This window comes from Octopus bimaculoides, chromosome 7 (assembly GCF_046866305.1).
Source record: "Octopus bimaculoides isolate indiv1 chromosome 7, ASM4686630v1, whole genome shotgun sequence".
Classification (NCBI taxonomy): Eukaryota; Metazoa; Mollusca; class Cephalopoda; order Octopoda; family Octopodidae; genus Octopus; species Octopus bimaculoides.
In genome coordinates, this window is record NC_142934.1 from 33550316 (window position 1) to 33575463 (window position 25148).

A 25148-nucleotide genomic window follows, 5' to 3' on the forward strand; every position below is an offset into this window, starting at 1 on the left:
TGAACATCTCAATATGACAGATGGAATGGTAACCATTTACCAAATTTATACCTAGGCTCAAAAATCATTGGAAATTTCAATGCTAAAGTAAAATAAAAAAAAGTAATGTAAGAGCTGAAAAAATTGAAGATAATGTTCTAACATCACCAAGAGAAAATGTCACCAGAAAGTTCTGATTCACACCCTACTTCTCACTGAGTGTAAAAACTTGTGTAGGTAAGATCTTTCTTAGCTTAGTTGATAAACACTTTTCCCAAACACACAAATTCAGAAAAACATTTAATAGATACACCTTTAGAGTTTTTAGTGGTGCACTGAATACAAAGAAAATTTACGTCAGTAAGACTATACCCGAGACAGAGGCAGGATTTCATGCAAATGCAACACTGTATGTCCACTTAGAAGCCAATGCAACAAGAGACATATATGAGGGAGATGTCAAAAGATCCCAGCAGGCAAATGGACATGCAGAAATATGTAAGCATGACAATGATTTAATAAGTCCTCCTTTAATATCAGGAGAGGTGAAATGTCATAGCCCTAGCTATCTATCTATCTATCTATCTTTCTTCTTACCTATCTGCCACTCTCGCTCTGCTTCCTTCTGTTGTCCTTGCTTCTCCCCTTCACTGCTACACATATCTCTCTCTTACTCTTCCTCCCTGTCTCTCGTCACTCACTTTTCTTCAACTTCCTCCCTTTTCCTCTCTCTATCACTCCTCGTTGATCACATGTGTCCTATGGTCACCTTCCATTCTCTCTTCGGCCAGCATAAGGGCAAGATGAACTGCTATCTCTCTCCGCTCAAGTTCGTCACATCACAGTATTCAGTATCTCATCTCGTTCGGCTTATCGTTGTTTTCACTATTTAATTTTTCCTGTCGTGGTTTTTGTTTGCTACTTTGGAATCCTCCGCTTAGCAGGTTAATCCACTTTGTGAGAAGAGCTATTCTAAGAGTGCGTTCTGCCTCATCTTCGAAACGCCTTGTTTAGAATAGAGGCAGCTGATGAATGAAAAGTTCCCTAAGTGGCTAGTCTGTTTTCCTATGTGTTCATTCTGTTGTCCATAAGAAAGTCTGTTTTTTGTGCTTTGTTTATGTTCCTGTTCCTTTTTTTGTCCATGATTTTTGATGTCCTGTACCTGGATATGCAGGTATGTACATATATGTATGTATACATGCATATGCTCATATATCATTTCTATTATTATTATATATATATATATATATATATATATATATATATATAGATAGATAGATAGATAGATAGATAGATAGATAGAGAGAGAGAGAGAGAGAGAGAGAGAGAGAGAGAGAGAGAGTCAACCTAGCTAAAACCAAAGTCCTAATAAGTAGTAAGGTAGACAAAACACAAACCCCTTCAGGTAGATATCCCTGCTCAATCTAGAAAAGGCATAGGTAGAAACTCCATAAGTTGTACCCAGTGTGAGCTCTGGACACATAAGAGGTGCAGCAATATCAAAGAAAGGCTAACTAGGAAGATAGTTTTTGTATGTGGCAGATGCTCAGGAGCAATAAACACTGAAAATGTGCAGAAAACAACCTTTGCCACATTCCAGGGAGAAAAAGTAGAAGTAGCTGATAGCTTCCACTACCTAGGTGACCAAGTTAGTAGTGGGGGAGGGTGCACTGAAAGTGTTGCTGCTAGAATAAGAATAGCCTGGGCAAAGTGTAGAGAGCTCTTACCTCTGCTGGCGACAAAGGGCCTCTCACTCAGAGTAAAAGGCAGACTGTATGACGCATGTGTACGAAGTGCCATGCTACATGGCAGTGAAACTTGGGCCGTGACTGCTGAGGACATGCAAGGAATGAAGTCAGTATGCCCCGATGGATGTATAATGTCAGTGTGCATACTAGACAGAGTGTAAGTACCTTGAGAGAAAAGTTGAACCGAAGAAGCATCAGTTGTGGTGTGCAAGATAGACGATTCCGCTGATATGGTCATGTGACAAGAATGGATGAGGATAGCTGTGTGAAAAAGTGCCACACCCTAGCAGTTGAGGGAACATGTGGAAGAGGTAGGCCCAGGAAGACCTGGGTGGTGAAGGTGGTGACCTTCGAACTTTAGGCCTCACCGAGGCAATGACTAGTGACCAGGACCTTTGGAAATATGCAGTACGTGAGAAGACCCGGCAAGCCAAGTGAGAACATAATCTGTGGCCTCTGCCAGAAGTGTAGCCAGCTCACTTATTCGTATCTTTACTTCATTGGACACTAAACTCTGCTTGCAAAGACCTGTTAAAGCAAGTGAAATTGAAATCAAAACCAAATCGAATTCGACAACTGGCACCCATGCGAACCTCTTCTTCATTGGACACTAAACTCTGCTTGCGAAGACCTGTTGGGGCAAGTGAAATCGAAATTGAACTATATTCTATGACCGGCACTTGTGCCAGTGGAGCACTAATAGCACCGTCCAAGTGTGATCATTGCCAGAGCAGCTGTCTGGCTTCCATGCTAGTGGCACGTAAATAGCACCATTTGAGTGTGATCGTTACCAGCGTCACCTTACTGGCACAAGTGCCAGTGGCACATTAGAAAATCATTTGAGTGAGGTCATTACCAGTGCCGCTGGACTGGCTCCTGTGCAGGTGGCACATAAAAAACACCCTTTTGAGCGTGGCCATTGCCAGTACTGTGTGACCGGCCCTCGTGCTGGTGGCAAGTAAAAGCACCCACTACACTCTCGGAATGGTTGGCATTAGGAAGGGCATCCAGCTGTAGAAACTCTGCCAGATCAGATTGGAGCCGCCATCCGGTTCACCAGTCCTCAGTCAAATCGTTCAACCCATGCTAGCATGGAAAGCAGACGTTAAACGATGATTATGATGATATATATGTGGTTATTGAAAGAAAGTGCCATGAATTACAGCACCAACTGGAGAAGTGCAAGCCTTATTTCAATAGCAGTAGGAGATGCAGGCTATGCTTGATGGAGAAAAGAATTATACTAAAGAATCCTTTTCAGCAGGGCACTTACCTAAACTGTAAAAGCAAACTTTTTTGATCCTGTCCACATGAAAGGAAATGTGTGCTCGGATACTGGCAGACTGCACCAAGAACATAAATTTTAGAGCTTCCACCACCGGTATTCCCATCATCACAGTGATGGTTCAGCACAAGTTTTGCTACTCATATACATTACATGATTTTAAGATTGACAATCCAGCCCATCCCCACCCATCTCTCCAGCATACATTCATCCAATAAGTGGCAATACTTGCAAACTGATTAGTTAAAAAAAAAATCAACTGGAATGGATCTGTAATACTGTGTGTGTGTGTGCGTGTGCGTGTGTGCGTGTGTGTATTTGTGTGTGTGTGTGTGTGTGTGTGTGTGTGTGTTGTGTTGTAGTTCCACTTAGTAGTACTTATAACCAGCTCTAAGAACTATAACTAAGTTCTTCACAGTATAAGGTCTAGTAACAAGGAGGTGTGAATTGGTTAAACCTCTGCTGCTCAAGATTCATGTAAACCAGAAAGTCAGTACTAGACATAACTAAATGAATGAATGATAAAAGAACAGAAGTTAACTTCATTAGCTTACAACTGTTTTTGTTATAAACAACTGTGTATGACTTCTTATAGCTCCTGTCATCTCCCCCCCCCCCAAGATCACAAGCAATTAATTCACAAATTTTGGGTAAAGGTGGTAGTATATTATTTTATTCTGTTTCTGTACTTTATAACATTGCAGCTTGCTTCTTTTATACAAGAGTTTAAAACTATCCATTCAACATTTAAGTTGAGGTATAAAATGAGGTTGATAAAAGCATAAATTTATGAGAAAATAAAAATTGTTGCTGATAAGTGAAAGAGATTGTTTGTTTAAAAATTCTCATACATAGATTCAATGAAAAATAATTACAATAAATAATATACAAGAAAAATTTTAAAATTAGAAAGCAAAAATTCTTGTCAGTTTGGAAACAATGAACTACATCTACACTTAGCTTTGAAATGGTTTAGTTCATTATGATACTACATAGTTACAATGGGGTAGAAAAGTGAATTTCTGTTTTTTTAATGAATGAAAATTCAAATCCTGCCAAGAATAGATAAATTAGAATATTGTTTTTCTTTTGTAAATAAATGAACCATTAAGTTGTAGACAATTCTTTCTGTGAGTGAAACATGTACAATGAAGAATTCATTGAAGTAGTTTCTTTTGTTACATTCCCTAAGCCTACTGGAGGATGAACTCTAATTACCAAAATAATTATTCAAGGATTACGCTGCTTATAATAATGATCTCTACATAGCTATGGTACTAATTCAGTGCTAGGTGATGCAAACCAATGAGAACCATGAAAACTGTTTCATGAGAAACAGGATATGGACCTTTAAACCTTCAGTTGGTATCATGACACCTTATTGCCTCAAGTAGGAGTGATTCTTTTGATTCATGAGACTATATTTCACTTGACTTTGTGATTGAACAGCTTGCATAACTTTCACTTCTAAAAAGACAGTTTTATTCTTTATGTAACGTGGGCTGAAGAAATCCTCAGCCTTCATTAATTTATGGCAGACTTGGAATGGGGAGGAACCAGGACAGTTCTCATTGTATCGCTGTAATTGTGAACATTCAATGAACAGACTGTAATTTTCTTTGCAGTTGGAGGCCATCTGGTCAAAAACAGTGACAAGACATGCTCCAGAGAACGGGAACACTAATACATCATCATACATACCCTCCTTTAAGGATAGGGAGAAAGTGATATACAGAATGGAATCTTGACAACCAGAAATATCCAGCTGTGCCTCTATTCTGTATCCAGGGTTTGCCGTGTAGAATGATGGACTGATGAAAACACACCCGTTTGAGTTTAGGTCTATCTGCCATAAAAGACAGCCAGAATATTTCTCTTTGAAGATGTTTTGAACAGTATCTCTCATACTAATGGCCCTGAAATGAAATGAAAAGATTTGGGATTAAAAAGAAGAATAGAAAGAGATGTGACAAACAATACAGCACCAACATAATTATGCTGAATTAGATAACTTATATTTTCCTCAATTCAACTCCCACCATGATCGTTGTGTAAAATATAATATATTCAGGTTATTATTTCCTCTCTCCCATCACAAAAGTGATATTTGTGTTTCAGCGATACTACAGTGGTATTGTGGTGATGGGTTTAATGCATAGTTTTGATTGAAACAATTGATTCCCTGAATGGACAAACATATTTACCATTTTAATCTTTCAATTTTAAATTACTTGTTTCAGTCATTTGACTGCAGTTATGCAGGGGCACCACTTTGAAGAATTTTAGTTGGACAAATTGACTCCAGTACTTATATTTTTTAAAGCCTGGTACTTATTCAATCAGTCTCTTTTGCTAAACTGTTAAGTTACAGAAACAAACACACCAACACTGGTTGTCAAGAGGTGATGGGGGACAAATACAGACAAATTACACACACACAATGGATTTCTTTCAGTTTCCATCTTTCAAATACACTCACAAAGCTTTGGTCAACTTGAGGCTATAGTAAAAGACTTGTTCAAGGTGTCATGCAGTGGGACTGAACCCGGAACCATATGGTTGGAAAGCAAACTTCTTGCCATATAGCCATGCCAGCACCCAAATATAAAACAGAAAACCAGTTTTTAAATTTTTTTTTTACAAGTTGAAATATCCAAAGACAAGTTCTATTATTAAATTTAACTGGGAAATGCATAACAATGGTAAAGAGTTAGCAGGCAATTACCATATTGTCATTCAACCTATCATGTTAAGGATGAGGGAAATTTATACAAGGTCTTCAATTAAGAAGGAATTGCATTATTTCAAAGTTTTGAGATTTTGATGAGGTAACTTAATTTTTAGAATGAATGACATTGAAGAGTAGGTATGACAAGCTGGATATGGCCAGTTTGAGCATTAAACAGGTAGAGTATTTGGATCAGATATCTCCTGTTTAAATGCTAAAAGATTAAAAGTGTGTGTAATGTGGAGAACTCAGTCTCCTGTGGGCAAAGCTGAAGTAAAAAGGATGAGAGACAGTGACATCAAAGTCACAACAGTTTTTATTGGAAAAATTGATTATGTGATTTATAACTCAACCTCACAGCTCTTCTCAGGTTTCTTTCGCAAAGTGGCCACCAAAAACTAAATTAAAATTTTATATTGATTCTAATTTATTCAATTTTAATATTTAAAGCAAACAGAACTTTAGAATATTAAGATTCCTGCTTCAATCGAAAATTTGTTTTATTTCTAAATACTCTTATTTTGCTAAATTTTCTCCCCAACCTCTTTTTTAAGCACACATATTTATTATAGGCTGAAAAAAAAAAAAGAAAAGGGAGGCAGAAAAGATTTTTTTTTTACCGTTGCATCTGTTCAATCTTATTGCTGATGTTTGACGACAGATTGATATTGGAGTCAAAGTTTTGTTCAATGGATTCGAGTCTTTTCTCAAGATTTTGCAGAAATTTCATCAACAGAACATTATGATACTCAACAGCATGTGATATGTGGTAAGACATGTTTTTACGATAGTCCTAGAAAATGATATTGACGATATACTTATGGTAATCCTAAAAAGTTATACTAACAGGAAAAATTATTTGTGGTAGTCCAAGAAAATTACATTAACGGAGACCACAGTAAAATTGGCACTAACATATTTGATGTAAAAAGATTTTAATTATCTCAGTGGTTAAAAAAAAAAAATAGAGAAAATAACCTGAAAACTTTAATTGAATGACTCAGAGGTATTTAGTTGTATAGTGATAACTCCAGACAAGTTTCAGTTTTTAATTCTCAGTGAAGCATTGTTTGTGACAAGTAAAGGATTTACCATGATTAATGCTGGGATGTTTTTATTTCCTTTTGTAGAGAGTTTTTATCAATGATTGAGATAATAGATCTACAAATGTAGACATTTTGCTGCTGGAGTAAATATTTAGTGGCTAATCTCAGAGGTTCTGAATGATGGACAGGCAGGCTGGCGAGCACAACAGGGTTAAGAGATGTTACTAAATGGAAGTGAGAGTATAAGAGAAAGAATCAAAATAAATGACTTTACATACCATGTGTGTGCAGCCAAATGGATGATACTGACAAGAAATAAGTGTAAGAGGACAATGGCCAGATGCTTGGTCAATGTGCTGAGCAATGTCCTTTCTTTGGATATCTTTCTGACCACACTGGGGACAACCAACAGGAAATAACTCACAGCTCAACACTTGATGTTTCTAAATTTTATAATAATTCAAGATAATTTCTTACATTAGTACAGAACCACAAATTTACCAGAGAGGATAGGTTTGGTAGTACTAACGATAAATAGAACTCAAAACATGAGGGAATATATAATTGATTGACTCAGCAGTCATACATACCGGAACCAATTAAATGACCTTAGAGAGATGAAAGGCAAATACAACATTGGTCAGATTTGAACTCCTAAACTTGAGCTAGAAATACTGTAAGATATTTAGTTTAGCATTTTGCTGTTTCTGTCATTTCATCTTTAAAATGTTAGTTTTTGCATTCATACAAAGCTAAACATTTGTAAAAGAGTATAATTGATTAAAACAACTCAAAATCATATCTGGTGTTTATTTGATCAATTTAAAATTCACCACTAGCAGGATTTGAACTTAAAAACAGTAGAGTCTAACTAAATACCTTGTGGCATTTGCTTTCATCCATCCACATTTTATAATTCCACTGTCTTTGCTATAATAAATGCTTCTAATGTAGGCTTAAGGCCTTAGTTTTTGAAGGTGGTGGAGATATATTTCACAGTATTAATGAGAAATTAAGAAAATGTAACCATAGAACATTATTTTGCTTATCTAGTGATGAATATAAGTTTTAGGAACTCGAGATAAGCTAAGGTCTACAAGGTTGGAAAAGAGTTGTGGATGATGCTAAAAGCCCCACTCCACCTTCATGAGTGGAAAGTAGAGAAAAGCTGCTCTATGTACTCTGCATTTCATCCATGTCCTTATCTGTTAAGTTTGACAAAATTCATAAGTAATAAACCTTTCTACTATAGGCACAAGGCAAGACATTTTGAGGAAAAAGCTGGTTGATTTCATCAACTGCGATGCTCAACTGGTACTTATTTCATCAACATTGAAAGGATGAAAGGCATAATTGACCTTGGCAGAAATTGAACTAAGGTTGTAAAGATGGATGAAATGCCACTAAGCATTTTGTCCAGTATGCGAAATTTAGAAGTAGTAATACTTTCACATTCTGATTAAATAAGCAAAACACCTCTGCACATGTAGAAGCTGCTTCATGTAGAGTAATTCTTTTCCCTCATTTGTAAATACATGAGTATGTCCTTGTCCTTATTTTAATGCCCACTTTTGCACGCTTGCTTGGGTTGGACAGGTCCTTTCCAATACAGCATCCCACTACTTCCTGTATTACTTTGCAAGGGCCATGATCATCTTCAGATCAGCTTTCATCCCTTTTGCCCATGTCTCCATTGGTCTTCTGTAGTTTCTTTCCACTTTGATCTCTTGGTACTTCATTGTTATCATACACACACACAATATATATATAAGATTCTCTGAAATGCCCTGGTGGCTCATTGGAGGTAGTAAATTTCTGCTGCCTAGGGGACCAAATTAGTAGTGGGGAAGGATGCATGGAGAGTGTGATAGCTAAAATAAGAATATGATGGAGGAAATTCAGAGAGCTGTTGCCTCTGTTGGCCACAAAAGGTTTCTCTCTCTGAATGAAAGGAAGATTGTATGATGCATGTATACAAAAAGCAATTCTACATGAATGCAGAGGACATGTGAAAGTTAGAAAAAAATGAGAGAATTTAGGGCACAAAAGGAATTAGATGCTGTGTGAAAGAGAGCAGGCTGCACTGGTTTAATCCTGTGATGTGGATGGATGCTAACAGCGCCATAAAGTGCCAAGCTCTCAACATAGATGGAACACATGGAAGTGGGGGACCCAGGAAGACATAGAATGAAGTACTGGAGACAACCTCCCTTGTCATCTCAGCTGATAGGTGAAGTGACAAAGGATTGAGATGCTTGGCACCTTACTGTACTCAAGAAGACCTGTAAGTGTTAAGACTGGTCCCTCTGGTGGAGTAAAGCACTTATGGTGGTACCACATAAAAGCACACACTGTAAAGTGGTTGACATTAGGAAGGACATCCAGTCATAGAGACCATACCAAATCAGACTGGAGTCTGGTGCAGCTCCTCAACTTTGGTCAAACTGTCCAACCCATGCCAGCTAGGACAACAGATGTTAAATGATAATTATATATATAAATATATAGCTTTAGTATAATTCAGATCACCTCAACATGCATTTAAGAGATCCTATACTATTATTAGCTACCCCTGAGATGCCTGGTGCTTTGCTGTACTCAAGAAGACCCATACTCCACACCAACAGTGTTAAGGCTGGTGCCAGGATATTTTCCAAGTCTGGATAAACAGGTGGAATCTTGCTATTGTATAGAATATAAAAGTACTATAACATGAGGATGGAAAATATCAGGCTTTAATAGCAAATCACAATATTTATCTCTTCATCGGACCTGAACTTTAAGTTACTGAGTTTACACTTATACATCTTTATATAAGATTATTCTTTAGAATTAACATATAATTAAATATTTTTTAACTGAGGAAATACTCACACACAGCTGTTGCTGAAAAATATTTGATTATATGTTAATTCTAAAGAATAACCTTATATAATAATATGTAAGTATAAACTCAGCAACTTACAGCTCATACCTGGTGCAGAGACAAATATGATTTCCCATAAATAATACAGTTTTTTCAATTGCATGAACTAAAGGTCAAAGGGGGACAGGATAAACTACCTGCATCAATTTGCTATAAAAACAGTAGTAATTTTACCTTGTTCTTAGCACAAGTTTTGAAGAATGCAGTTCGATTTTAACAGTTATTTTTTCAAAGCTATAATGGAAGTGGCAAAGGAGCATATACGGCATATTTTGCTTTATGAGTTTAATAAAGGAAACAATGCAATGGAAAGTGTGAGGAATATTAATGCAGTATATGGGGATCGGACAATAAGCGTAAGTCAGTGTCAATGGTGGTTCCAGAAATTCTGAGCCAGAAACTATAGCCTAGAAGATGAATCACATCCTGGATGATCTGTAGAGCTTGAAAAGGATGTCCTGCAAAGCCTGGTGGAACAAAATCCCGTTGTAACTGTTGACAAACTAGCAGAGAAGCTTGAATTTGGTCATTCAGCCAGTCACTGACACCTGCGTGACATCGGAAAAGTCAGCAAATTGTGTCAATGGGTTCCTCACAAACTTTCCAAGTCTAATCGCATGCAGAGAGGGAATGTGTGCTCTTCTTTGCTGTCACATCTCACAAATGAACCTTTTTTTGGACTGAATAGTGACTGGTGATAAGAAACAGGTTCTCTATAAAAATGTCAAGTGCCAAAGATAGTGGGCAGGGAAAAGAGAAACACTGGCACCCCAGGCTAAAGAAGGTCTTTACCCACACAAGGTGTTGTTATTTGTTTGGTGGGATATGAAAGGTTTAGTCCACTTTGAACTTTTAAACCTAAACCAAATGATAACAAAGGAGATCTACTGCAAACAGTCTAAGTTAGTACTAGATGAAAAACGATTATCTTTGGATTCAAGACAAAAGGTGTTCTTCCATCAGGATAATGCTTGGTCACATACAGCAAGGATGACATTCCAAAGGCTGGGACAGTTTGAACTGGATACAATGACCCCCCCCCCCCCCCCCATATTCGCCAGACATTGCCCCATCTGATTATTTTTTATTCTGCAGTCTTCAAAATCATTTGGATGGAAAAAATATGAATTCTGTAGACGAGGTCAGAACAGTACTGGAGGAGTATTTTTCGTCATAGACAAGTGAATTTTTAGAAGAGGGGCCTTGCAGAAATACCAGATAGATGGAAGAGCTGTGTAGAAAATGAAGGAAAGTATATTCTAGATTAAAAAAGAACTTTATCTTAATTTTGAAAAATAAAAGTATAAAAAAAACTGCATTATTTATGGGTTGACCCAATATACAGGGATTGGATAAAATCATTGAAACACGTGTTAAATTCAATGATTTATTTATTTCATATGGAGTTGGTCCTCCTTTAGCTTTCTGAACAGCTTCGATACATCTAGGAATTGATTCATACAGCTTCCCAACTTCATTGAGAGGAATCTTGAGCCATTCTTCTTGTAAAACCTGTTCCATCTGTCGCAGACACGACAGTGGCGGTTAACAACTTCTAACTTGTTGCTCCAAGATGCACCACAGATGCTCAATAATATTAAGCTCTGGAGATTGAGGGGGCCAGTCCATGTGTTGTAGCTCACTACTATGCTCTTCACACCAGTTCTTAACCACATGAGAGGTTATTGGAGCATTGTCATCTTGGAAGCTGCACTCACCATCAGGGAATAATGTCTGGACCACAGGAAGGACTTGATTTCCCAAAATATTCAGATAATCAGTGCTGTTGATCTTACCAGGTAGGGCAACAATTGGACCAAGAGAATTCCAAGAAATGGCTGCCCAAACCATTATCCTCCATGCTTCACTGTAGGAAGAAGGCAGTCAGGATTAGAAACTTCCCAGAGCTACCTCTACACATAAACTCTCCTTGCAGTGTGGAAAAGAAAAACTGGATTCGTTAGAGAATATTACTTGCTTCCATTGGTCTGTTGGCCAGCCCTTGTGATCTCTACATGAGTTCAGCCTTTTCTGAATGTTTTAATGAGAAAGTAGAGATTTCCTGATGGCAGCTCTTCCATGATATCCGGCTTTATGGAGCTGACGGTAAACAGTTTTGGTTGAAACTGGGCTGGTCAGATGTTGATTCAACTCTGTAGTCACTTTAAGGGCAGTTGTCCAGTGATTTTTCATCATAATGCGATTCAACACTCAGTCTCTTTCAGTGAGCTTCGAAGTCCTGCTGGACTTACTCCTCCTACTGGAGTTTTTGCCCTGCTTCTCAAATTCACTCATGGTCCTTAATATGGTTGTTCTCTAGAAACCAAGAAGTTCAGCTGTTCTGGCGATGAAAGCTCCTGCTATTCAAATTCAGTGAGGTCATGCATCTTAACCTAATTTATACTACAATCTGAAAAAGAGATAGAAATAATAAATTAGATAAATAAAACCATCTACAATACAAAAAAACCCCAAAAAACACTCACAATGAAATTTGGATATTCGTAATATAATGGCTCATTGAAATATTGGAGTTAAATTTCTACTGTTCCAATTATTTTGTCCAACCCCCATGTATATGTGTGTGTGTGTGTGTGTGTGTGTGTGTGTGTGTGTGTGTGTGTATATATATATATATATATATAAAAGACAATTGGAGATTTCTGCGGGACAACCTGTTGAAAGCCACCGACCAGATTTGTGGGTGGTGTAAGGTCCCCTCCCGACCCAGAGTAACGTGGTGGTGGAACAAGGAGGTAGACAGGGCTATTAGACAAAAGAAACAAGCTTGGAAGGACTGGAAGAACGGTGGGAGCAGGGAATTGTACCAATGTGCCAGAAGGGAGGCTAGGCGACAGGTTTATTTAGCCAGAGGGGAAGCAGATAAGGAAAGATTTGCCAATGTTCTGCGCCGTGAGGACCAAAGACTCGAGGTATTTCGTGTTGCAAGACAGTGTCGGAGAGAGAATAGTGATGTTGTAGGAGAGAAATGTGTTCACATGGATGATGGTTAACTAGCAAGTTAGTTTTTGTTTGTGGCAGATGTTCAGGTGCAATAAAAACTGCAAACAAACAGGAAACAACTTCTATCTCATTCCAGGGTGAAAAACTAGAGGTAGTCGATAGCTTCCGCTATCTGGGCGACCAAGTTAGTAGTGGGGGTGGGTGCGCTGAAAGTGTAGCTGCTAGAATAAGAATAGCCTGGGCAAAGTTTAGAGAGCTCTTACCCCTGCTGGCGACAAAGGGACTCTCACTCAGAGTAAAAGGCAGACTGTATGACGCATGCGTACGAACAACCATGCTACATGGCAGTGAAACATGGGCTGTAACTGCTGAGGACATACGTAAGCTCGCAAGGAATGAAGCCAGTATGCTCCGTTGGATGTGTAATGTCAATGTGAATACCCGTCAGAGTGTAAGTATCTTGAGAGAAAAGCTGAACATTAGAAGCATCAGTTGTGGCGTGCAAGAGAGACGATTGCGCTGGTATGGACATGTGGTGAGAATGGAGGAGGATAGCTGCGTGAAAAAGTGCCACACCCTAACAGTTGAGGGAACCCGTGGAAGAGGTAGGCCCAGGAAGACCTGGGCTGAGGTGGTGAGGCAAGACCTTCGTACATTGGGCCTCACCGAGGCGATGACTACTGACCGAGACCTTTGGAAATGTGCTGTGCGTGAGAAGACCCGGCAAGCCAAGTAAGATCGTTGCCAGTGCCCCTGGACTGGTTCTTGTGCGGGTGGCACATGAGATGCACCATTTTGAGCGTGGCCGTTGCCAGTACCGCCTGACTGGCTCCCGTAGGATTTTCGAGCGAGATCGTTGCCAGTGCCCCTGGACTGGCTTGTGCGGGTGGCACATAAAAGACACCATTTCGAGCGTGGCCGTTTTCGTGCGGGTGACACGTAAAAGCACCCACTACACTCTCTGAGTGGTTGGCGTTAGGAAGGGCATCCAGCTGTAGAAACTCTGCCAAATCAGACTGGAGCCTCGTGTTGCCATCCGGTTTCACCAGTCCGCAGTCAAATCGTCCAACCCATGCTAGCATGGAACGCGGACGTTAAACGATGATGATGATGATGATGATGATGATCGTACGCTTGCACTAAATGAGGATGCAAAGAAAGAGCTCTGGAGATGCCACTACAATAGATTGCTTAATAAAGACAATGAATGGGAGAAAGAAAGCCTGCCGTATGTCGACCCAATAGAGGGACCAGCTATCCGAGTTGATAGTACCAGGGTAGATAAAGCAATTAAGAGTATGAAGACCGGGAAAGCCCCCGGCCCATCAGGAATCACTGCAGAGATGCTCAAAATATCTGGCAGTGTTGGCTATAGCCTAGTCACCCGTATTACGAACCAGGTGATACACGAAGGAGTCATACCCAATGACTGGTGTAGCAGCATCATAGTCAACTGCTACAAAGGTAAAGGTGACGCTTTAGATACAAATAATTACAGAGGCATCAAGCTGTTAGATCAGGTTATGAAAGTTACAGAGAGGGTCATAGTCCAACTAATTAGGGTGCGAATCAATTTAGATGAGATGCAGTTTGGGTTTGTGCCAGGTAAAAGCACTACTGATGCCTTATTTCTAGTGAGACAGTTACAGGAGAAATTCCTAGCTAAGGATAAACCTCTGTACCTGGCTTTCGTTGACATGGAGAAAGCCTTTGACAGGGTCCCCCGATCCCTTATCTGGTGGTCAATGAGGAAACTTGGGATAGAAGAATGGTTAGTGAGAGCTGTGCGAGCCATGTACAGAGATGCTGTCAGTAAGGTGAGGGTTGGAAATGAGTACAGCAATGAATTCTGGGCAGAGGTAGGGATCCACCAAGGTTCCGTCCTCAGCCCCCTCTTATTTATCATAGTCCTCCAGGCAATCACAGAGGAGTTCAAGACAGGTTTCCCCTGGGAGCTCCTCTATGCTGATGACCTTGCCCTAATTGCGGAGTCACTATCAGAACTAAAGGAGAAGTTTCAGGTGTGGAAGCAAGGTCTAGAATTGAAGGGCCTTAGAGTCAACCGAGCTAAAACCAAAATCCTAATAAGTAGGAAGGTAGATAAAACACAAACCCCTTCAGGTAGATGGCCCTGCTCAGTATGTAGAAAAGGAGTAGGTAGTAACTCTATAAGATGTACCCGGTGCAAGCTATGGACACATAAGAGGTGCAGCAACATCAAAGGCAGGTTAACTAGCAAGTTAGTTTTTGTTTGTGGCAGATGTTCAGGTGCAATAAAGACTGTAAACAAACAGGAAACAACTTCTATCTCATTCCAGGGTGAAAAACTAGAGGTAGTCGATAGCTTCCGCTATCTGGGCGACCAAGTTAGTAGTGGGGGTGGGTGCGCTGAAAGTGTAGCTGCTAGAATAAGAATAGCCTGGGCAAAGTTTAGAGAGCTCTTACCCCTGCTGGCGACAAAGGGACTCTCACTCAGTGTAAAAGGCAGACTGTATGACGCATGCATACGAACAGCCATGCTACATGGCAGTGAAACATGGGCTGTAACTGCTGAGGACATACGTAAGCTCGCAAGGAATGAAGCCAGTATGCTCCGTTGGATGTGTAATGTCAATGTGAATACCCGTCAGAGTAAGTATCTTGAGAGAAAAGCTGAACATTAGAAGCATCAGTTGTGGTGTGCAAGAGAGACGATTGCGCTGGTATGGACATGTGGTGAGAATGGATGAGGATAGCTGCGTGAAAAAGTGCCACACCCTAACAGTTGAGGGAACCCGTGGAAGAGGTAGGCCCAGGAAGACCTGGGCTGAGGTGGTGAGGCAAGACCTTCGTACATTGGGCCTCACCGAGGCGATGACTACTGACCGAGACCTTTGGAAATGTGCTGTGCGTGAGAAGACCCGGCAAGCCAAGTAAGATCGTTGCCAGTGCCCCTGGACTGGTTCTTGTGCGGGTGGCACATGAGATGCACCATTTTGAGCGTGGCCTTTGCCAGTACCGCCTGACTGGCTCCCATAGGATTTTCGAGCGAGATCGTTGCCAGTGCCCCTGGACTGGCTTGTGCGGGTGGCACATAAATGACACCATTTCGAGCGTGGCCGTTTTCGTGCAGGTGACACATAAAAGCACCCACTACACTCTGAGTGGTTGGCGTTAGGAAGGGCATCCAGCTGTAGAAACTCTGCCAAATTAGACTGGAGCCTGGTGTTGCCATCCGGTTTCACCAGTCCTCAGTCAAATCGTCCAACCCATGCTAGCATGGAAAGCGAACGTTAAACGATGATGATGATGATGAGATATATATATATATATATATATATGCGTATAAGGGATGACCACTAAGTGGACATCCGATATGCTAGAAAAAGATCACCTACGATCTAACCACAAAGAAAAGAATGTTCTCCAGAAAAAATTCAGCAAACACCAGAACATAAGAGGGCAAGACAAACGAAAATATACAAAATAAAGAATTAATCGTAGACCGGGTTTCGCCATTAACTCTTTTTTACTTACATAAAAAAAAACGTCCGTGGCTCGTGAGTACGACCGTTCTAGTTCAATGTAATTGAGCTGAGACATTTGAAAATGACCCCCAATGTAATCGGTAGAACTGTATGCACGTCAAACTTTATGAAGACAATTCATGTATAGTTCTGAAAATTATATTGAATTAGAACGGTCGTACTGACGAGCCACGGACGCTTTTTATGAAAGTAAAAAAAAGTTAATGGCAAAACCCAGTCTATGATTAATTCTTTATTTTGTATATTTTCATTTGTCTTGCCCACTTATGTTATGGTGTTTGCTGAATTTTATCTGGAGAACATTCTTTTCTTTGTGTGGTTAGATTGCAGGTGACCTTTTTCTAGCATATTGGATGTCCACTTAGTGGTCATCCCTTCTTATACACATGTAATACAATTTTTCTGAATTTTCAGATCTTTTATATGCTAGGCTACTTGTTTTAAATTGATGTTAGTTAAATTAACATTCAATTTATCACCCTCAGTGTGTGTGTGTGTGTGTGTATATATATATATATATATATATATATATATATATATATATATATATATATATATATATATATATGTATATATATATATATACACACACCTCCATTTTACTGCTTTCTTTCCCATGGATCAAATAGAATTCATTGAGGCAGGTTTAAGGCTAGATGCACTTCCTGTCAATAATCCTCACCCGTTTCCAGGTGAAGTAATATTTTCCCATAGTGAGACATATTATTACAGAAGAAAGAATTATGATGATGATACTCATTGACAACAATCATGTCAAAACTGGAGACAGAAACATACAAATCATACATATTTGTGATTGACTTGCTTCAGTTTCTCACTATCAAATCCACTTGTAAACTTTGGTCAACTCAGGGCGGCTATAGTGGAAGACAAAGTGTTGCACATTGAGACTGAAAAGCTAAATATTATAGAAAAATTTTACTATTTACATTTGACGGATATTTGTCCTCATCTTGTTTGTTGTTAACACAACATTTCAGCTGATCTACTCTCCAGCCTTCATCAGGTGTCGTGAGGAAATTTCAAATATCCGTCAAATGTAAATAATATACACAATTCCCCATCTCTTAAATATAGAACTGAATTTTACTATTTGTTTTAAAGTTGGATGAGAAAGTTAACACCTCCCAATTACAATGCTTTTTAGATACTGGCAGTAAACTGAAAAAAAAAAAGAAAAAATTACCACTACAGAATGTAACTACAGTGAAAGAAGGATCTAAAAGGGAACTAACAGATGTTATTGCTTGGAATCTGTCATGAACGAATCCAAAGACCAAGTATTTGGTGGCACAACTATGCTCATATTATGTTGGAACCAAATGTATTTACAGCTTTTCCTTGCTTCTATGTTCTTAGTTGACATCCTATTGCAATATATTTTTTCTGTGTTCATTGGATGAGGTTAAAATTAGTACCAGTTGTATACTGATAAAAAAGATCAAATCAGCCATATATCTAATAAATTAAGGGAGTTATTTTAAAGAAATTAATGTTCATATTATCCCATTATGAAATTAAGCAGTCATTTAGCATTTGCTGCAGAGTTGGATTGAACGTTTTGTGATATTTGTTCTGGTTCTCAGAGCTTAAATCCTACTGAAGTCAATCTTTCAGTTTTTGAAGTCAAAGTACAAGCTAAGTGCTGGTGCAGTCCTCCAGCTTTCACAAGCTGGATATTCTACTGCGTCAAGTGTGGGAGAGTCAAGAGTGTTTGAGTTTGTGACTATATGGCTTCCTAGAATCCTCAACTGCAAGTGATGGTCATAGTTTTACATTATGAAAAACATCATGACCTTTATTTCCCCATTTCCCAGTCCCACACCCTGGTATCAGCTGTCTCATTATCAGATGTAGGTTGTTTATCGGAAGAAGATACTTCATTGCTTGCATCACTTTATAACCACTGTCTTAATCATTGCTACCCTCATCACATTAACAACAACAACAACAAAAAAAAAAAAAAAAAAAAAAAAATCAGCTATGGTTATATAAATTATTCATTTCTAAATAACGGGGCACATTTTGTGGTGGGTGGATACAGAAATGTTAGTACTTATTTTGACAACTCTAGGTGAATGAAAGGTAAAAATCAACCCCTGGAAGATAGTTGAGTTCAGAATGAAAAGAACTTAATACTACAAAGCATTTTTGCCTAATACTCTACCAAGGCATGGTTAAAGAGTTCATTTCACAAACAGGTTTCAAGTTTCTCTCCACTGTGTGACATGGTAGGCAGGTTATTCAAGTACAGCCTTAAGGTTCAGTAGAATTGGTAAACAAACTGTATGAAAAGAAGCCCATCATGTGTGTATTATATTTTATGTGAGTGTGTCTCCTCATTGTGTTGATGTAATCTATGATCACAAAAATGTCTCCTTTACATCTTCCACAGAAACATCTCTATCCATTGAGCTGTTCATCTTTTGAAAGGCTAGGAGAAACAGTACCTTGCAAACAAATGAGGGTTGGTGATAAGGACATGTGGCTTTAGAAAAACTGCCTCAATAAGACATAACCTATGCAAGCATTGAAAAAGTGACCTTTAAAATGATGAGTTATATTACTGGTACTTTTAATGAACCTAATTATTTCTAATTTTGGCACAAGGCCAGCAATTTTGATGGAAGAGGTTAAGTCAATTATATTGACCCCAGTTCTTGACTGGTACTTTATTTTGTCAACCCTGAAAGGCTGCCAGACAAAGTCAACCTTCCTGAAATTTGAGTTCATAAATCAGAGAGCTAGAAGAAATGTCACTAAGCATTTTATGTGACATAACAATTCTGCGAGTTCACCAACTTAATAATAATGTATATCTTTACATTTCTTTGATTTTTAAATTAGGATATATTTGAAAAATGAAAATATGTCTTACCAATTTATTGTTATATGGTACCTCTTCTTCACAAAGTTCACACAAAACACTTCTACAAGGACAATCTATGTTTTTGTGTGTCACAAACGTCTTTGAGAGGACATCTTTACCACACAGTTCACAATTTATGAATACAAATTGACAGTTGGTGACATGAGACTATTAGAAGAATAAAAAAGAAAATATTTAAGATTTGCATTTAATTTTTGGTTTTGTAAACTAAGACTGAATGCTAAATATATATTTACAAAATTTTAAAGTGTTTTGGGGGAAGATATTAAAAGGAAGTGCTTTTGAAGAGGTTTGAGATATCTATTGAAAAATTTATTTTATTTAAATTCAGAAAATTTCATTTAATCAATGATCAACAAGTTTAAAATATCAGTGGCCAAAAGAGTTTTCAACACCATTTGAATCTGCTCTGTATTATCTAATATACTAAAGCATTCCCAAACTATTCTATCCAATTCCAACTTTGTTTTATTGTATTATTTTACTGTTTTGCAAGCATAGGAATCCCACCCAACAAAAACCTCTGGCTGTACTTAACACTGTTAATCATGAAAAAAAAAAAGTTATGGCTTTCCTATTTATGACAAACTTGAAATTCACTAAAATATGATTTTATATTCAAATATTTACTTCTTTAAGTTGTACTTTTTGATAGCCCATCATACTAAATATATTAGGACTTTTTTGCATGTCCCTTCCAGGGTTAACTTTAGTCACATTAACAATGTCACTAAATACCAGTAGTTAATTTGACAAAGTTCCATTCTTTTATTGCTCCACAAAGAATTAATATCTCGTAGTCTATGAATATGGCACAGACAACCAGGCAGTTAAGCTCACTTTGTAATCATGGTTGTAGGTTTGACAACATTTATGAGTAATACCTCAAGTTGACTGATTCTTTGTTAGTGAAATTGGGTTAATAGAAAGTTTACAGAAGTCTGTCAAATGCATGTAAAAGAGGGCATGCATGTGTGTGTGTGTGGGGGGGGGGGATTGACACTACTTGGGTAGCAGTGACATTTATATCCTCCAAAAAACAAGAGTTTGGATTTGTCTGTTCCAAATTCCTGGCCACAGTTTGTATGAATTCTCCAGACAGTTCTTTAAGTTAAGCTTCTCTGGAAAGACTATTACATGCAAGAATATGAAGACTACGTGCAGTACCACCTGTTCAACAATCACAAACACGACAATGAGAATTTTATATTTACTTTTGTAGTTGGTTTTCCTTTGTTTAAAAAATTTGTTTCCATGAACTTAAGTTAGAGAGATTGGTTGTAAAATAAAATTGTTTAACTGAAACTAGAAGTCAAAATTAAATTCAATGAACAAATTCATTTTAATTTTTAAAATTGCATTTTGAATATCTTGTTGCTTTTTAAAATTTCAGTTCCCACCTAACTTTCATTGGTTTATGAAAACACTTCAAGTTATATTAGCAAAAGTTTTAAAAGTAAAAAACAAAGGACAAAACAACACGCTTAATAAATTTCTGAATCCAAACTTCCATCTGACGCACCTTAAATGCATCTTTTTCGCCATTCCATAAGCAGCCATTTCTCTGGTTAGGGCAATTGAGTAGTAAGGAATTAAGTTCTCTCTCAAAAGCCTGGTCGATGAAAAGCTGTTAAAAGATGTACCTTCATTGTAATTGGCATTAAGTCTTAAGTCTCATAATTTTAAAAATTTATTTGGTTAAGGAAGAAAATCTAGCAGCATCAGAAAGCAAACAAGAAAACTTTTAAATTTATAAAAACTAAACCTGAAGAGAATGCATGCAAATATGAAATTTTACCATAATGAATAAAGTACGTTTCTCTCGTACACGAAGATATATGATTTTAGTGTGAAAAATCTTTACTTTCATACTTCTATTTTTCATGTTTTGTAATTCATTTGTTAATAAGAATGGGATAATTACATGTTAACTGGGAGATGTGTCATTTCAGTTAAATGTTTCAAAATATAACTTGTTTGTATGTTATAAGCAAACATGATGAACCAAATTTTAAATACACAAATATGCACACACACACACACACACACACACACACACACACACACACACACACACACACACACACACACACACACACACACACACACCTTTCTGAAAATGTTTGCTATTTTAATATAATTTGTTAGAATAATTTTCAACATTCAGAGTATTCTGTATCTGGAAATTATATAAATATAGAAAATAAAAAAAGAATGTACTTCATTTTTGCTTCACATTGTCATCAGATATAGCTAAATCGTTTATATAAGAAATTGGGAATTAAGCTCAAGATGCCAGAAGCAGAGTCATTTTGAACTTCAAATAGTGAATAAATGAATATCAGAACTTACATCTGATTGAACCCAAAAGAAATTGTTGTCTACTGGACATTTTACTCGATCACGACCCCTGTAAAGGAAAATTATTTAATTGACTGAGGAAAGTTTCAATTGGTAATATAAAGAGAATTGCAGATTGGCAGAACTGTGAGTATTAGACAAAATACTTTCTGGAATTTAGTTACAACCCTTTATGCTGTGTTCAAATATCACTAAGGTTAACTTTGCTTTTTATTTTTTTGAGGCCATCATCATTTAATGTTCCTCTTCCATGTTGGATGACTCGAAAGGATCTGATGAGCCAAAAGACATGGCTTTTACAGCTGGATGCCCTTCCTAAAGTCAACCATTTTACAGTGTATAACTGGCACCAGTAATAGTGATGCCACTAAGTTACTAGCAAGACAAGACCCCCACAACATTTTAGCTGGGGTATAATACTGAAGGAGATGGCTTTATACTAGGTGTTGAGAGGTTAAAGTATGATAGAGGCACAGGAATATGTGTATTACTGTAGAGGAGATACATGGCTACCCAGGGTGGAAAGTGAGGAAAAAAATGGTGGTGATGAAGTGTCAGAGTATATCCTCAAGGTATAAGAAGGTGAACGTAAGAAAAACAGAGATGATTGGAAAAGGTGGACAGATAGGTAAGTTCATGAGTATAAAGAGAGTGACAGATAGCCAGAGATGGAGACCTAGTTGAATGCTGCAAATGAGGAACAAGAGTGTAGGTGTGGTTGATGCTGAATTTTAGGTTGGGAGGACCTGTCAAGCATTGGAGCCAATGTAGTTGATTTACCACTTTCTTACAAAATTGCTGGTTTTGTGCTTAAATTATAAATGGTGGTGGATTGGTAGAATCTCTAGTGTGTGGGACACAATGCCCTGAAGTATTTCATCCAGGTCTTTGTGTTCCAAATTTAAATTTGCTGATTATCCTTCAGAAGTTAAGTGCTAGGGGTCAGTGTAATCAATTAACTCCCCTAAAAAAAATTACTGGTTTTCTATTAGAAATAATTAAGGACAGTGGATTGTCAGAATTATTAGATTATCAAACAATCTGCCCCGAGGCATTTCTTCTGGCTCTATATTCTGAGTTCAAATTCAGATAAAGACAGTTTTACCTTTCATACTTTTGGGGTTGATAAAAACTTATCTCCTCTCCTCAAAACTGCTGGCCTTATGCCCAAACCAGAAACAATTATTGTTATTACTGTTATAAGAGCTGTAGGTCGATGGAATTGTGTCAGATAAAGTGCCTTGTAAGAGGTGGTTTCAAAAAGTTCCCCAGATTAGTTATGTTAAATAAAAAATAACTTTACCTAAGTTTTAACATCTCCTTCAAAATAGTCACCTTGTGCAACAATACACTAGTCCCCACCTTCCTGATACTTTTCGAATCTGGCCTGGAGATCATTTTCCATAAGCAAGTCAAGGACCTTCTGCAATTCACTCTGGATTTCGACAATGGTGTTAAAACAGTGACCCTTGAGCTGCATTTTTATCTTGAGGAAGAAATGGAAGTCCACAGGGGCTAGATCTGGTGAATAGAGTGGGTGTGGAAGTGATACCATGATTTTCGTGAGAAACTCCTGTGTGAAGAAAGCTTGGTGACAGGGTGTGTTGTCATGAAGAATCCAATTCTTTGCATTCCACAAATCCAGTTGCTTTTGCCTAATGTCCTCCCTCAAATGCTTCAAAATGTCACTGTAGAAATCTTGAATGATGATCTAGCCCTGGGGGATAAATTCTCAATGCAAAATACTATGGATGTCAGAAAAAAAAAAAAAACGATGAGCATGCTCGTGATTGAGCTGCAGCTCTGTTGTGCTTTCTTTTCAAGAAGATGAAAGGCTCTCCCATGGTGAATGCTGCTCCCATGGTGATGATCCTCGACATGAAGGATGGGTTATCAGTGTCATACTGATGGAGGTCTTGACAGACGCCAATGCAATGCTCTTTCTACTCAGTGGTCAGCAGGTGGGGGACAAACTCAGCAGAGACAAGCCACATGCTCAATTCAGATGTTAAGATTGCATGCAAGGATCCATACAACAGACCAGTAACATCAGCAATGTCATTGATTGTCATCTGATGATCCTCATTCACGAGCTGATGAATTTTCTCCCCATTTCCAGGGGTGATGCTCATGACAAGTCTTCCAGGGACGTTCTTCTGCTTTTGAAGTGCCTGTGCCACTTGAAACATTCCATATGATCCATTGCTTTGTTGCTGTAAGCTTACTGAAGCATGTTCAATGTCTTTGTAGCAGACTTCCCAAGTTGAATGCAAAATTTCACGTTGGCTCTTTGCTCTAACTTTCTGTCCATGACAAAAATAACAGACTACAGCTTACATGTGATCACAAATTTCACATGTTACAAAGTAAACACAGCAATATCACTCGACACACCGCCTCATGAAGGTCACTGCTAGCTGTCACTGCACACGCAACCATGTGCTGCCATCTGTTGGAACACTACAGAACAAATCTGGTTTCTTACATTGAGGTCAACTTTTCCTCTCATCCCTCTGGTGTCAATGAAATACCAGTAGAGTACTGGTAGAGGGTGGGGTGGGGTGGAATTATAACCCCTCCCCTCAAAATTGCTGGCCTTGTACTGAAATCAGAAACCACTTATAAAACTGTAGACAAAATTACAAAGTGTCAGACAATGATTTGCATATTTAGCTACTTTCCTTTATATTCTGAAATGAAGTCAAATATGTACTTCATCCTTCCCGAGCCAATAAAGAAAGTGTTGGAGTCTATATAATCAACTATGGCGAATCTCCAAAATAGGTGGCCTTGTATCACTTTTAGAAATCCATAATGTTGCATCTCTTGAATAATATAAATTACATGCAATATATGTGTAAGTGCAGGTGAGGCAAGAAGCTTGTTTCTCAGCCACCTATTTCTGGTTTCAGTCCCACTGTACAGCACCTTGGGCAAGTGTCTTCTACTGTAGTCTCGGGCCAACAAAAGTCATGTGAGTGAATATGGTAGATGGAAACTGAAAGAAGTCTATCATATATATAATTTAAAGTAAACAGAAAATAGAGAAATATTGATCAACAACAATTGACTTATTTTTTAATTCAATACAGACTGCATCCCATCTAACAGCTGTTTCTGCTTCCAATGTTATATGGAAGCACAAACAGCTTACTTTAAATTTGATTCCTGATAAATTCATGCTTATCTTTGTCATTAGCTGCAATCTATGAGCATAATATGCTTGCAGATGTATGTCCACTATTCCCAGAAACAACCTCGCTTTCAATTTCCTTGCTAACTTTGAACTCTGTACCTTTCTCAATTTATGGCATGTGCTCCAGGCAAGAGCTTTCCTTGCTACAATGTCTTTTTCAGTACTATGTGTCCATGCACCAAGGTATTTGAAATTTTCAACTACCGTCAGTATCTTACCATCTCTCACTTTCACTGACACAGGCATTTTGTGGTTGAAGTTCTGTTTTGTTTGCATTACAGTACAATCCTACCTTCCCCGATTCCTGTTCTAATCTGCTCAGCACCTCAGGTGCTTGATCTATCCTCTCTGTTAGTAATGCCAGGTCATCAGCATAATCTAGGTCAGTTACTATTACCACTTGATGCCTAAGTATCTTCATCATCATTCCTCTATGTATTGAATCAAAAGCCTGTTTTAAAGTCTACATAGATAATG

The 25148-nt window shown here is 38.1% G+C and overlaps 1 protein-coding gene across 4 annotated transcripts in view; it reads right to left on the minus strand.

Annotated features, from left to right (window-relative positions):
* Positions 1-3656: 3656 nt before the first annotated feature.
* Positions 3657-25148, minus strand: part of LOC106883380 (TNF receptor-associated factor 6) — a 33136-nt gene continuing 11644 nt past the window's right edge. For 3 of the 4 annotated variants that reach the window (XM_089355129.1, XM_089355128.1, XM_089355130.1), the window contains exons 3-8: positions 21467-21524; positions 20637-20741; positions 19103-19261; positions 7065-7229; positions 6361-6533; positions 3657-4928 (exon numbers count right to left, since the gene is read on the minus strand). In XM_089355129.1, the coding sequence (XP_089211255.1) occupies positions 4391-4928; positions 6361-6533; positions 7065-7229; positions 19103-19261; positions 20637-20741; positions 21467-21524 (1198 nt within the window). In that variant the 3' untranslated portion in view covers positions 3657-4390. The remainder of the gene's footprint in view (positions 4929-6360; positions 6534-7064; positions 7230-19102; positions 19262-20636; positions 20742-21466; positions 21525-25148) is intronic. The other variant, XM_052969412.2, reaches the window with a different exon arrangement.